This window comes from Thamnophis sirtalis, unplaced genomic scaffold (genome assembly GCF_051295495.1).
Source record: "Thamnophis sirtalis isolate CommonGarterSnake01/CBP01778 unplaced genomic scaffold, rThaSir2_p1.2 scaffold_1, whole genome shotgun sequence".
In the NCBI taxonomy this organism is placed as follows: domain Eukaryota; kingdom Metazoa; phylum Chordata; class Lepidosauria; order Squamata; family Natricidae; genus Thamnophis; species Thamnophis sirtalis.
In genome coordinates, this window is record NW_028261381.1 from 136,947,078 (window position 1) to 136,960,395 (window position 13,318).

The 13,318-nt window shown below is 36.0% G+C and overlaps 1 protein-coding gene across 2 annotated transcripts in view; it reads right to left on the bottom strand.

Annotated features, from left to right (window-relative positions):
• Positions 1–13,318, bottom strand: part of ITPK1 (inositol-tetrakisphosphate 1-kinase) — a 121,289-nt gene that overhangs the window by 11,932 nt on the left and 96,039 nt on the right. For both annotated transcript variants that reach the window (XM_087725712.1, XM_087725713.1), the window contains exons 5-6: positions 1,856–1,954; positions 395–435 (exon numbers count right to left, since the gene is read on the bottom strand). In XM_087725712.1, coding sequence (XP_087581838.1) covers positions 395–435; positions 1,856–1,954 — 140 coding nt within the window. The remainder of the gene's footprint in view (positions 1–394; positions 436–1,855; positions 1,955–13,318) is intronic.

A 13,318-nucleotide genomic window follows, 5' to 3' on the forward strand; every position in this document is an offset into this window, starting at 1 on the left:
CCCAAGTCATTGTTATTTAATGGCAATCATCTTAAGAGTATTTATTCAGTCTATGTCTTTCTCTTTTATGTTCTATTTTGACAAATGTTGCCTCAAACCTGTACATTAGGATGGGTTATAAAATTGCAAATAAATAAACAAATGATGGACAGATGTGTATAAGTATGTATAACCTGGCCTTCAAAATGAGAGAAAAACAGATTTGCAATATTAATGAAGCCATAAGACTATGAAGAATGACTTTTATGTATTCATGAGAGACAACAAGAATAAAACCTCCTTACTTTTCCTTGAAGTTTATGAATCAAACTCATAGATGGACTAGTTCTCTTAATTCTCAGCCAAAGCAGTTTTTCTAAGTACATAGTATATGAAACCCTGTGCAAATACTTACCTCATGAGAGTTGGTCCCATGGGCGACTCTTGTCTTACAAACTTCAATAATAAAAAATAAATAAATTGTGAGTCAGTACAAAAGAATATACACAGAGCACTTCAGTACCATTTCTAACTAACTATTGATTTAGTGAATCCACCCAACTGAATGATATTAGCACTATTGCTGCCCTTCCCTTGAAATAAGCATTCTTTTATCTGGCGTTTTCAGCTTCCCTGAAGGCTCTGGAGGGCAAAAACTGGCCCTACGAGCAAACTGGAAGTGATTTCTGGGTTCCCCGTAGGGCTGATTTTTGATCTCTGAAGCCTTCCGGGGACTTCAGGAGGGTCTCCTGAAGGCTCAGGAGGACAAAAACTGGTCCTACGAGCAAACTAGAAGTCCGTTCTTGAATTTCTGGTTTGCCCATAGGGCCGTTTTTTTGCGCTTTGGAGGCTTCAGGGAAGGGCGAAAAACAGCCTCAAAAGAATGCCAAAGTCAGCTGTTCAGCATGCATGTGTTGACAGGGCAACGCCTTGCGTGCCCTGACAAATGTTCCGTGTGCCACCTGTGGCACACGTGCCATAGGTTCATCATCACGGCTATAATAGATATACTATAATAGGATTGGATAGGGATAGGAATAGGATAGAATAGTTTATTGGCCAAGTGTGATTGGACACACAAGGAATTTGTCTCCGGTGCATAAGCTCTTGGTATACATAAAAACAACTAAGTAATATAACCATAAGATAATAGTACATCTAAGATTCATGTTAGTATAGCATAGTTAAAAATGCAAAAAATAATTCAAGATGTGCCAAAACATTTCTCTGTAGTTTTAAATGGGCATTAGGGCCTTTTTCTAGTAAACCAAAACCAACATTATACATATTGAAATAAAGGCAGACACTTCCAAAATAACTCTGATAATTCACCTGCAAAATAGCAGAGACAGAGAAAATAAAGAAGAGAAAATAATATACTATATTACAGAAAGACTTTATGCACGATATGCACACATAGCCTTTACATATTTTTAAAGACAGATCAAACAAACTCACAGAAGAAAACATTAGTGTTTGAATTCTGATTGTTACAGAAAACTGTATTGTCCTCATCTTCTGTTTAAAGATTGAGGAAAGTGTTTGCTTGGCCTCTAGGTATGATGGATAATGGATCAGATGAAACACTGACTTAATCTTGCAAGACTCTTAACATATGAATAAGATATCTTTCATTGTCACTATGAGAAAATACTGTATATTCAAAGATAAAAGAACTAAAACAGGGTATAGTTAGATCCACAGATTATTTTTAATAATTTTAATAGAATGAAAGCATATAATTTTATACTCCAGCCACAAACTATTTCCTGTGCAAGTCCTCTCCCTCACCCAAGGGTACTTAGCTAAATTGCGGTAGTGGAGGAAATGCTTTACAACTTTACTATTAAGTAAAATATAAAAACTGTTCACATACTGAATGGGAATGCAATTCCATTTTTTTCTATTTGCTTCAAGGTGTCTTCTCCACATGCATTTGTTAATTCCATAAATGGCGGAGAACAGATTCTGTCATCTGAGAAAAGAGATGGAAAAAACAGTCCAAACAGTTTATAGGTGTTTTCAATTTATCCCAGTTCTTGCTTTCTGTACTTTAAATACTCCTCAATTTTACTCTGCTTCTTTCAGCATTTTCTATAATACTTCCATTTGAGAAAGATATTTTGTGCCTGTGGTTCATGAAAGCTTCAATTCTGTTAGTCCTTCCAACAAAACATTGTTGCTCATGTCCTTGCTCACACATAGTGCAATGGTTGTGTATACAAATCTAACTGAAAACTCTATCCAAGCAAAGTGACAAAAATTAGTCAAAATTATCTCTAAAACAAATGTTTAAGTCATATCAATTTTATCTCGTAACAATATTTATTCCAAATATTTTACATACAAGAAAAATGCTTAATATATCATTTCCCAAATGCAATATTTTTTTTCAGGAGAATCTACAGCAAACTGATGCCAAACTGATGACAGATATACAATGACATCATCATACAATACATTTATTTGCATCCAAATTTACATAAGTCCTAGCATTTGTATAATGTCATCACACACATTATCATTTGCCTCCTTGTGGATACCAGTGATAAGTTTAAACAACAAATCCATTAATTAGAATGGAAATAAAAAAGTACTTATAAAAGTAGTTGGATCATCTGATTCAATAGCTTAAATATATACAGGTTATGCTAAAAGCCAGGCCCAAAAGAAATTAAATTATTATATATACTATATTACATTAAATATTTGAGTTGCTTGCCACTTTATTCTAGCATACTGCTTTGATGAATCACATTTGAACATTCTTAGTGCACTAACAATATTAATAAATAAAATATTGTGATTGGTCTATGGGACCTTGGTACACTCTGTATATATTTAAAATATAATAATAAACCCAAGCACAGCCAATTGGACCAGGAAGTTTTAGGTATCATTCTTCCTTCAGAAATTGTAGAGAATCACAGATATAATCTTGGAAAAACTATGTGACTGCAGTTGAAAAAACATGATTTAAATCCAGGACAGGAAGAAAATATTAGAAGGAAATTCAGATCAGTTCTGCCTGAGTAAGAGAAGGGAGGGAGGAAAGATGCTGTTAAGGCTTTCAAGATTTGGTAATTCTAACCTGTAAAAATAAAGTACCAGTCATTCTGTGGAGTCTGTTTCCTGATCTGGCCTATACAGATAGTCCACAATTTACAAGGGCAATTGGGACCAGAATTTCTGTTGCTAAGCAATATGGTCATGAAGCACAATTGCATTGCTCACTGATGGCAATTCCTGCAGTCCTAGTTGCCAGCGAATAAGTCAATGCTTTTACACTATTAAAATCATTAAAAATGAACTGCAGATCTAAATGTATTACAAGTTTCAGGTCTGTAGGCAGGTGAATCCAGACGGCAGAGTGTTGGTGAGGGTTCATTAGAGGTGCAGCGGGGCTACGCTATGGAGGATGCACCAGAGGTGCAGCATCAGTGTATCAGTGAGGGTAAGATAGGGTGCACAAGGGTGAAAGGGAATGCATGAGAGGCACTGCAGATGTTGGGGAGGCAAGGGACTGCATGAGAAGTATCGCATGGATTGAGGAGGATGCATAAAGGTGTGTGCCAGAGGCAATGCACACTGGAGAGGGCGTGAGGATGTGCACAAGAAGTGCTGTGGGGGTTGGTGCGCATGAAGGTGCAGCGCATGTTGGGGAGGATGTGTAAAGAAGGCATGGGGAGTGTCATGGAGGGGGCCTGAGGATGTGCAATGGCATGGCACGAGCGCCAAGAATGGGGGAGACATACCTAAGTGACTTATGACCTTCCTTGCCCACTTCCCAAATGACTTTCTGGGGAAGCTAGCAGGGAAGATTGCAAATGGCAAACACATGATCATGGAATGCTTGAAAACCAGTCATAAGTGTGAACGGGTTGCCAATCACTCAGATTGTGATCAGGGTGCCGGGACAGGTGGAAATCCAAGGACAAGGTCACTGTAGATTACATTCATTGTCTGAATGTAAGTAGAAAGAAGAGAGATCATTTTATGGTTTTACTGTGGAGTTCAATATCTGAGTCAAATATTGCACTCTGCATTTGATCTTCCCCAATCCAACACTTTTGAACATAGAATATCTACTAAAGGAATTCAAATGGATCCTGAAAACTACAGTTCATAACTACATAGAAATGTAAAGGATGCAGAACATTTCTTTGCTTATTTGCTTATAATAAGCTTTGCTTATTTCTATTTTAATCTATTAAAATAATTAAAAATGAACTGCAGATCTAATTGAATTGCAACTTTCAGGCCTAAGCTGCTTCTATAAGATATGGAACTATGATACTATTGATATAATTATATAATACATTAGTGAACTAGTTTTGTGCAATAGTTAAAATGTTGGTCTAGAAACCAGGAAACTGAGTTCTAGTGCTGCCTTGCGCATGAAAAACCAGCTGGGACAGTCACTTTCTCAGACCAGCAAATCTCACAGGATGTTATGGGGGAAATAGGAGGAAGGAGTATTGCTATGTTCACTGATTTGAGTTGTATATGAAAAAAAAATCTAAAACAAAAAAATGCTTGCAGTTATCGAGGCACGAAGCACAGGCCTACCCTATACAGTTATCTATAGAAACCTGTGGAATTTGGAAGTTCTGCAGAAAAAAACAATCTCTCACACCCTGGCAAGTCAAATGGGCACAATTTTTCCTCTCATTTCAGTTTTCATATCATATATGTACTCCTGGCTCATAGAAAAAGCTTCCAGATGCCCAATCATGGAAACCTGAATATGAATTTCCCCACTCATTTTCTCCTTCCACAATACTCCAGCCAAGCAACTTGGCTTTTCTCTAGTATTAGACCCTTCTGACAGATCTGAAGCAGGGAGACAGATTGTAGACCAGATTAGAGTTCAACGGAAACAATTGTATATGTCAGGGCTTGTATGGATGACCTCCAGGGACCTCACAGACTTATTCTTCACCTTTTACTTTAAATGTTGGCAATCCTTTTCACAATGACCATTTACACAAAGGCATATTTAATACTCTGTGTTAGGTGGCAGAGTTCTAGTGGCTGAGGGTGACAGTAGATGTCAAAGATCAGATTTTATCAAGAATGCTGCAAATATATATGTCACTTATACTCATAAAGGTTTGTGTGAGAGTTAATGTATTTTAAAACGTACCAATACCTTCAACGAACTAGTAGGCGGCTTCCACCTGAGACAGCTTGAAAATGGTCAGAGCTATGGGAAAGGGGATTAAACCAACTCTATGATTAACCAATGGCTTTTGCAACACTGATCTTCGTAGAGTAGGTGTATTTTATATCTGCTTTGCATATGATGCCTTTGGGAATCAGCATTTCCCATCAGATCAGAGCAGTTGAGATAGGTCAGCCAGGAAGACAGGCTGTTGCAAGTTCACTGAAAGGAAACAAACAATCCTTTCATGAAAAGTGGTTAACAAAGCCCTTTTCAACTACCACCTCATTTTGGTATGAACTCTGAGGAATGTACAATACCTGTAGCACAGGCAGGTGTGCGTGCGCACACACACACACACACTAACTGAAGCAAGGCTATTGTTACTTCTAGTGTGGCATAGCTAGCTGTTAGTATTCAAATGAAATGCTCATAGAAGAGCCAGCAATGGAAAGGGTTTTTTGGGGGGGAGGGGGGGAGAATAGCAGCATCTTTTGGCCCTTTCTTTTGGAACTATTTAACATTTAATGAGACTCAATTAAGTTCAAGGGGATTGAAGCTGGTGAGGCAGGACCCTCCAATTCTCAATGCACATCAGAGAAAGCCATTTTGTAAATAAGGCGCTGTGGCAATAACCTTCAGTCCAGGAAATGTGTAGCCTGAAAGCTACAGTTTTAAAATGGCAGGAGGGATTGAAACTTTGGGGCTAATATGGAGGGTAAGATTAGTATATGTTGTTAGAAGAAAACTTGTACGTATGATTTCTTAATTCTGTATAATAAATCTACTGATGTAACCTTCTTGAGTTTGCTTTAGGAAAGCAGAACAGGAAGAAACTCTTAAGTGCCATGGCTGATATAAAGCCTTGATAAATGCACTGTATGCTTTATGAGTTGATTTATGACTGGAAAATTGTAAGAGCATAGGAAGTTGCTTTTAACCAGTTCAGACTATTAGCCCGTCAACCCAATACTGTCAATTCTGACTGACAGATCTCCACATTCTTAATGAGATAAGCAATTGAAACTGAAAAACCTTTAACATCTGAAACAGATTGTCCACCACTGAATTAGTGTTAACGGAGTTCATTTAAAGAATGGTACTACTAGGTTTTAAGAGGCTTCTGGGCCCCATGGCTTGGTGAGTGAATGTTCCAAACTAGAAGTATGTTCCGGATGCCGTCACGTCCTTGTTGGGCATGCACACTGCACACGCAGGCACACGCCACCGCCCAGTGACACTCAGCTGCTTGGCAGAGGTCACGCAGGCACCACACGCTGTACGCATGTGCGCAATTGGCCCATTTGCATCAAAAAGCGGTAAGGAACGGGGACGGGTGGGCGGGCCAAACGAGTCACTGTTCCAGTAAAGTGGCCGCTGCTCCCAGCTACTACCAGTATGCCCATACCAGGTTGTACCTCCTGGAACCCACCACTGTTCCAAATCCCTTGTGCCCTTTTAGAGTAGCATTCTGAGGGCCAATCTTTCATTAAGGCCATGTAACAATGAGATTGCTGTTGACCTAACTTGACATTTTCCCCAAGTGAGATGTTTACTTATTAGTTGTTGATACTGCTGAAATTACCAACATTAAAAAACATATAAAATCCAGTAATAAATAATCACCAACAAATCACTAAATAGAGTCCACTACAACTGGGCAGTCAATGAAATTAAATACTAAAACAAAGAAAGACAAACCCAAGCTGCCCAAGCTCCAAGTGATCTTAGAAAAAGCTAAATTTTTACCAACTTCCAGAATATCATTAGTGTGAGTGCCCCAATGGTTCTTGGCTACCAGTGAGGCAATAATAATTGCCCTGAATCACAAATGACTATTAGCCATGATTCAGTATGTGTTTGGCTATCTGAAGTGTTTTATACAAAGATAGATATTTCTTTGTAAACTTCAATGTGAATAGGTAAAAACAAAAAATCTTGTTACCAAACATTATAAACAATCCCATCAACTCAATGATCACGAGAATCTCTATGTATGGAGTTTAATTTGACTATTTACATATTTAGATGCCTCAAGGTATTGAGTGGGAAAAATTTTGTATTGCTGTAACCAGAAATCTACCACAAAACTGCAAAAGAATTTTCTTCATCTAGATTTATGCTGCCTAACAGAGAATCTGAAATATATTATTTTGTAACAAAAGAGAAAATGCTGGCTCTTTTTCAAAGAAACACAGCTAAATTCAACAAACAGAATACTTCTTACCATGGTCCAATATGGGTTTGTGTAAAGTAGGATTTGATTTATTAGACAATCTATCTCCTTTCTGTCTGAGTTATTTAATATCATTCTCTACACTCCAATTTATTTTCCTTTTGAACTGTTTCCATAAGAGCCGAGGTGGTGCAGTGGTTAAATGCAGCACTGCAGGCTACTTCAGCTGACTGCAGTTCTGCAGTTCGGCTATTCAAATCTCACCGGCTCAGGGTTGACTCAGCCTTCCAGCCTTCCGAGGTGGGTAAAATGCGGACCCGGATTGTTATTGGGGGCAATATGCTGACTCTGTAACCCGCTTAGAGAGGGCTGAAAGCCCTACGAAGCGGTATATAAGTCTAACTGCTATTGCTATTGCTAAATCTGCTCTACTGCTCCCCCTCCAATTATAGTTGGATAAAATCAAAGATGTCTCTCAACATAATCATTCCAGGGGGGGGGGGACGAGCAAATGAGCTAATGTCTGTATTTCTGTACACATTACTAAAATCTCTTGCATTTTTAAAATTAGAATACCAGAACAATCTTAATTTATAAGGGATAAAGGAGTCAAAATATTGTCATTAGATTATAACATGAAAGATAAATGAATACTATGATCTAACACTGGACTGAAACCAAGGAAACGCATTACACATTTTAAATCATGTAACAGCAAAGGTTTGGCATTTCTGGGTCAAACTGTAGATGGTTTGGTTGATTTGGCAAAGTACTAGAAATATTTTTAAACATCCAGCTTTTAGAAAAGACCAAATCTTACTGAGCGATATATTTGGAGATTGTTCTGTTTTGAATTGCAAATAAGAGGTCACTCACTACACACATCTCATTGGAAAAAAAAACCCTACCATAATTATATTGCCAAACAGAAAATAGGCTATACTTTTTGTATGGGATTTAAATTTATTTCTTACCAGGTAACATTCATTTATCAGATACTCTACCTGTATTCTGTTAGAAGCTGACATGTGCAGTGTGATGCTGAATGTGGGGATTGACTCATTAATTAATTAATAAAAGTTATTGGGATAATCTTAATTGAATCACGATTTACTGTTTGTCCCTCACCATTGTTCCAATAAACAAGGCATAAAATAAATTCAGACAGAGAGAGGGGGAGGGAGGGAGGGAGAGAGAGAGAGAGAGGGAGGGAGCGCCATTTGATAGTTGTAAAATCCCAGGGTTTTAGTAACAGCAATAAGAAAACTAACCAGGCTTCATTCACTGGCCAGAGAACAAGCAGCTGCAAGGAGCTATTTAACCTCTCCTTGCCAAGAACAAACATTTTGCTCCATTCACGCCCATTGTCCTGGGACTTCAGCCTCTGCCACCAGCCAGGAAAAAAGGTCACTGCAAAATCTCTGTCAAAGAAAGGCTACCAGCAAGCAATGATCAGCTTAGCCCCACTAGATAGGCATGTTTCTTTACAACACCATTGTATATTGGTACTTTTTTCTCTCTTTTCCCTTCCCTGCTCATTTCTCCCCTGTATACTTAGTTTTTAAACCTTTATTTTTAACTAGTGTGTGCCACTTAACAATAAAATATTTGTCTTAAAAGTAAAATTATAATATAATCTGATTAGGATTATAAACAGTAAAATAATAGCAAAATAAATGTTCCTAATTTATAAGCAAACCCATGCACAAATTAAAAATTATAACATGCACTGATGTATTGCATAAGCACTACTACATGAATATTACTACAATAGAAAATCAGCAATTTAGGACTGGTTATAAAGAAAATATTATGTATTTTCAAGTAAGGTATAATTAAGATATTGTTTCTTATTCAGCAGCTATGATTTGCACAAAGTGTTCTAATATCATAACTGCAGTGTTTACTTGATTATTTTAAACTGGTTGGATTAAATTAAATCCCATACTCTTGTATCTATTAAAATAATCTTGATAAAAATTCAATATCTGTGGATGCAATAAACTGAGGAAGATCATATTAAATCTATCCAAATGGCTCAATCAATTGGAAAGATATAACCAATGAAACGACTGAAAAACCTTCTACTCCTACTGAATTATTGAACCTCTAACAAAAAAAGTGGAATAGTCTACTTCAATACGTAGGACAGAATACTTTTCTAAAATGGATCTAGCCACAATATGGAATATTGTTCAATTAATCTATCTATCCCAGTACTGTCTATTATAATACGCAGCATCTCGCCAAGGATCTCATCCAAAGGGCTCTTGTATCACCTCGAGAGAAACTGAACTAGTATGGCTGTTACTCATTTATGGCTCCTGAACACATGGAAGTCCACTATTAACACAAATATTTTTTTTTTTTAAACCTTCAGAATTATCTACTAACATGCAAATATAAAGATTTAATCCTCACAGAAATTGTAGGTTATTTAGCATATGGTTTTAAGCAAATGATATACTTATGTCTTTGGAAATAAAGGAATCTACCTTGCCTTCCCTGCTAATCCTCACTTATATAATAGGATGAATTTATTTCTAAGTAATTATTTTGTTGTCATTGAAAGAATATCCGGTTCCCTGCACCTGTTTCCTTGATCACCATGGCTATTAATTCATTGCAAAGAACATCTTTCAATAAACATGCTTATAGATGTCTCTCTCTCTCTTCTTTTTAACACAATGATCATTTGATTTTATTTTCTTTAAAAATGGAGAAATATATTCCTTTCATACCAAAATATACAAAGTTTTTCAGCCAATACCCAATGAAAGCGGCATTACCTTCTTTCATTTCCAAAAATCTATACTCATGTTTCCCTTTTTCCCTTGTAGCACAACTGTAATCTAACACAATGAACAGGTAAAACTGCCAAGATTTACCCTGTCTTCTTTGATGAGGAGGGAGAATCTTTGGAACTGGAGAGTCTTTAAAAAAAATATTGGGTTTAATTTTCTCGAACCCTTTAGGTTCCTATTGATTAAAAAAGGCATAAGAAACATAAAGCCTACCATTGGGAAAGGTTTTTAGTGCAAGATTTCAGCCCCAGCTCATGTCAAACAAGACAATAAGGTATAACATTCTTTGTATCAACTTTCCTCAACCAATGCTCCCCAATTCCCCCACCTAGGGGATCACAGTTAGGAAAGACTATTTGCATAAATTTCTGTATGTATGTATGTATGTATGTATGTATGTATGTATGTATGTATGTATGTATGTATGTATATTTCTTGACGTTCAAGCACAATTGAAATTTCTGTTACTAAGTGAGACATTTGTTAAGTGAGTTTTGCCCCATTTTACGACCTTTCTTGCCATGTTCTTAAGTGAATCACTCAAGTGTTATGTGAATCTGGCTTCCCCATTGACTTTGCTTGTCAAAGGTCGCAAAAGGTGATGTCATGACCCCAGGACACTGCAAAAGTCAAAAGTACATACCAGTTGCAAAGCCCAGATTTTGATCATGTGATCATGGGGATGCTGCAACAGTCATGTGAAAAAATGGTCATAAGTCACCTTTTTCAGTGCTGTTGTAACTTCAGTCACTTAATGAATGTTGGTAACTACCTGGGTGTTAATTAAAACAATATTAAATGGGTTCTAATATTACACATCTTGACTGCAGCAAGAATTGTATGTGCACAGCAGTGGAAGAATGAAAATACCCCTACAGAGAAGATGATAAGGAAGATACTAGTCTGAGGAAATGGACAGAGTAATGCTAAAAATAAAAGATAAAGGAGATACAGAATACTATTCAACATGGAATAGATTCTATCGTTAGAAACACAAGGTAGAAGTTGGAATGCGAAAGAATCAGGTTAGGTGGTGGACATGGAAAGAGATATTATGTATGAATTAGAATGTAGGTATTAGAATGATAGATGACATACTAGAATATGATGGTCAGAAACTACTGTACAACACTAGCACTGTTTAAAATAGTATATATGTTATTCTGTTTTTATTTTGTTTTATGGTAAGTGGAATGCCAGGACAATTACACTGTATTCAATATATTTATATGTAAACAATAAAAAATATATCTAAAACAAAGAAACAATATTAAATAGATATGAAACACAAAAGCTAGAATGTGAAACGGCTATGGAAATATGTATATGAATGGTGCAAGCTCCCTCCTAACCTGCAATAAAAAGTGGTCGTTCTTTGACTTCAGTGGCAATTTATGTCATAAAAAACTTTTTCAAAGAAGAAAGTTGAATAGATGATGAAAGTTCAAATATAGCCTAGACTTTGTGATATCCATATAACATGTCGGTTTAGATATTCTTAAATAAAGAACCACCCAATTAAAAACCCTGAACCTAGATGGAAAAACAAAGCAGATAATTTTCTGCAATTAGACACCGGAGCCATTTCCAGTCACATCAAAGAAATAAGAGCATGGGCCATGATAGTGAATTCTAGAATTTGTAGTCCAGCAAATCAGAAGGACATCAGGCTGATAAAGAATGGTTTGAACTAGAAAACTGCATCTTTTTTGTTATGGGTCATGGCCAAGGAGGACAAACTGGTTTCCAGTTTGCATTGCTTTCATCTTGATACTGATCTAGTCAAACTTCCAAGATACATTTCATTACTCTCAGCACAAGCCAAAATACAAACAAACAAAGCCCATTCTCCAAAATGGCACGGATTGATAATATTTTGGACCAAAGGAGAGGCTCTTTCAACATTTTGCAAAATTGTTGGTGTGAGTGTTCTATTTCTCATGTATCTCTGTATAAAACTTACGATGCCATAAGCACTGTTTTTTTCCTTCCACCTTCTGTTTGCAGGGCATTTTATTTGGGTAAGAAACAGGAACACTGATGTGTCATTACTGCATTTGGGAAATCTAAAAGACATTTCTTTTATTGATGGGACAAAACTTGCCATAATTGTGGCCAATCATATAGTGCCTTGAGTCAAACTAAACCATAGTTTGAATCCTTCAAAAATCCGTATTTTGCATTTTTATAAAGAAAATAAAAGACATTGCAAAACAATTGAATACTGAAAAGTTGCAAAATCAAAGGGAGAGTGAGGTAGTCTTCAAAATTTTAGTATTTCAAAAAGAACTAAAAAAAGGACTATGGTATCCCACTTTTAGTTAAAGTTAAATAAGAAAATTGGCATTACACAATAATAAATGTAATTGAACAATAACAATGGTACCAAGAGAACAATTTAAGAAATTAAACTCTTTACAGTTTTTAATGAGCACATCAATCGTTGTAGCACATCTACACACACTTTATATCAATTATTTATTTATGTATTTATATATTTATATATTTATATATTTATATATTTATATATTTATATATTTATATATTTATATATTTATATATTTATATATTTATATATTTATATATTTATATATTTATATATTTATATATTTATATATTTATATATTTATTTATTTATTTATTTATTTATTTATTTATTTATTAATAGAATTTATATGCCGCCCAATCCCGAAGGACTCCGGGCGGTTTACAAAAAGAAGAGAAAGAAAGAAATTATAAAAAAAGACAGATTTAAAAACACAACACATGCATTCGTTCTAATCGGAGCTGGACCTCAACAGTGAGGTCAACAGCCCCAGGCCTGCCGGAATAGCCAGGTCTTAACAGCTTTCCTGAAGGTCATGAGAGTGGGTAAGGCCCGGATCTCTGGGGGTAGCTCATTCCATTTTTAAAAAATTTCCATTTTTTAATCTATGTATTATTTCAGGAGCATATGAAAATTTACTGAAAAACCTGGGATAAGAATGTTTTTGGATTCTGTGTTATAAATAATTACAGGATAACTTAGGGGGAGGAAGTAAAGAAACAAAGTTTAAAAAAGAAAGGCCATAAATATAGAGAAAACAACTGCCTTGACATTATCTAGTCAATCCATCTACAAAAACTGTGTGCATATGGAAACTTTTGGAGTTAGTAAATAAATCAGGAATAAGTAGCAAAACTAAAAACAACTCT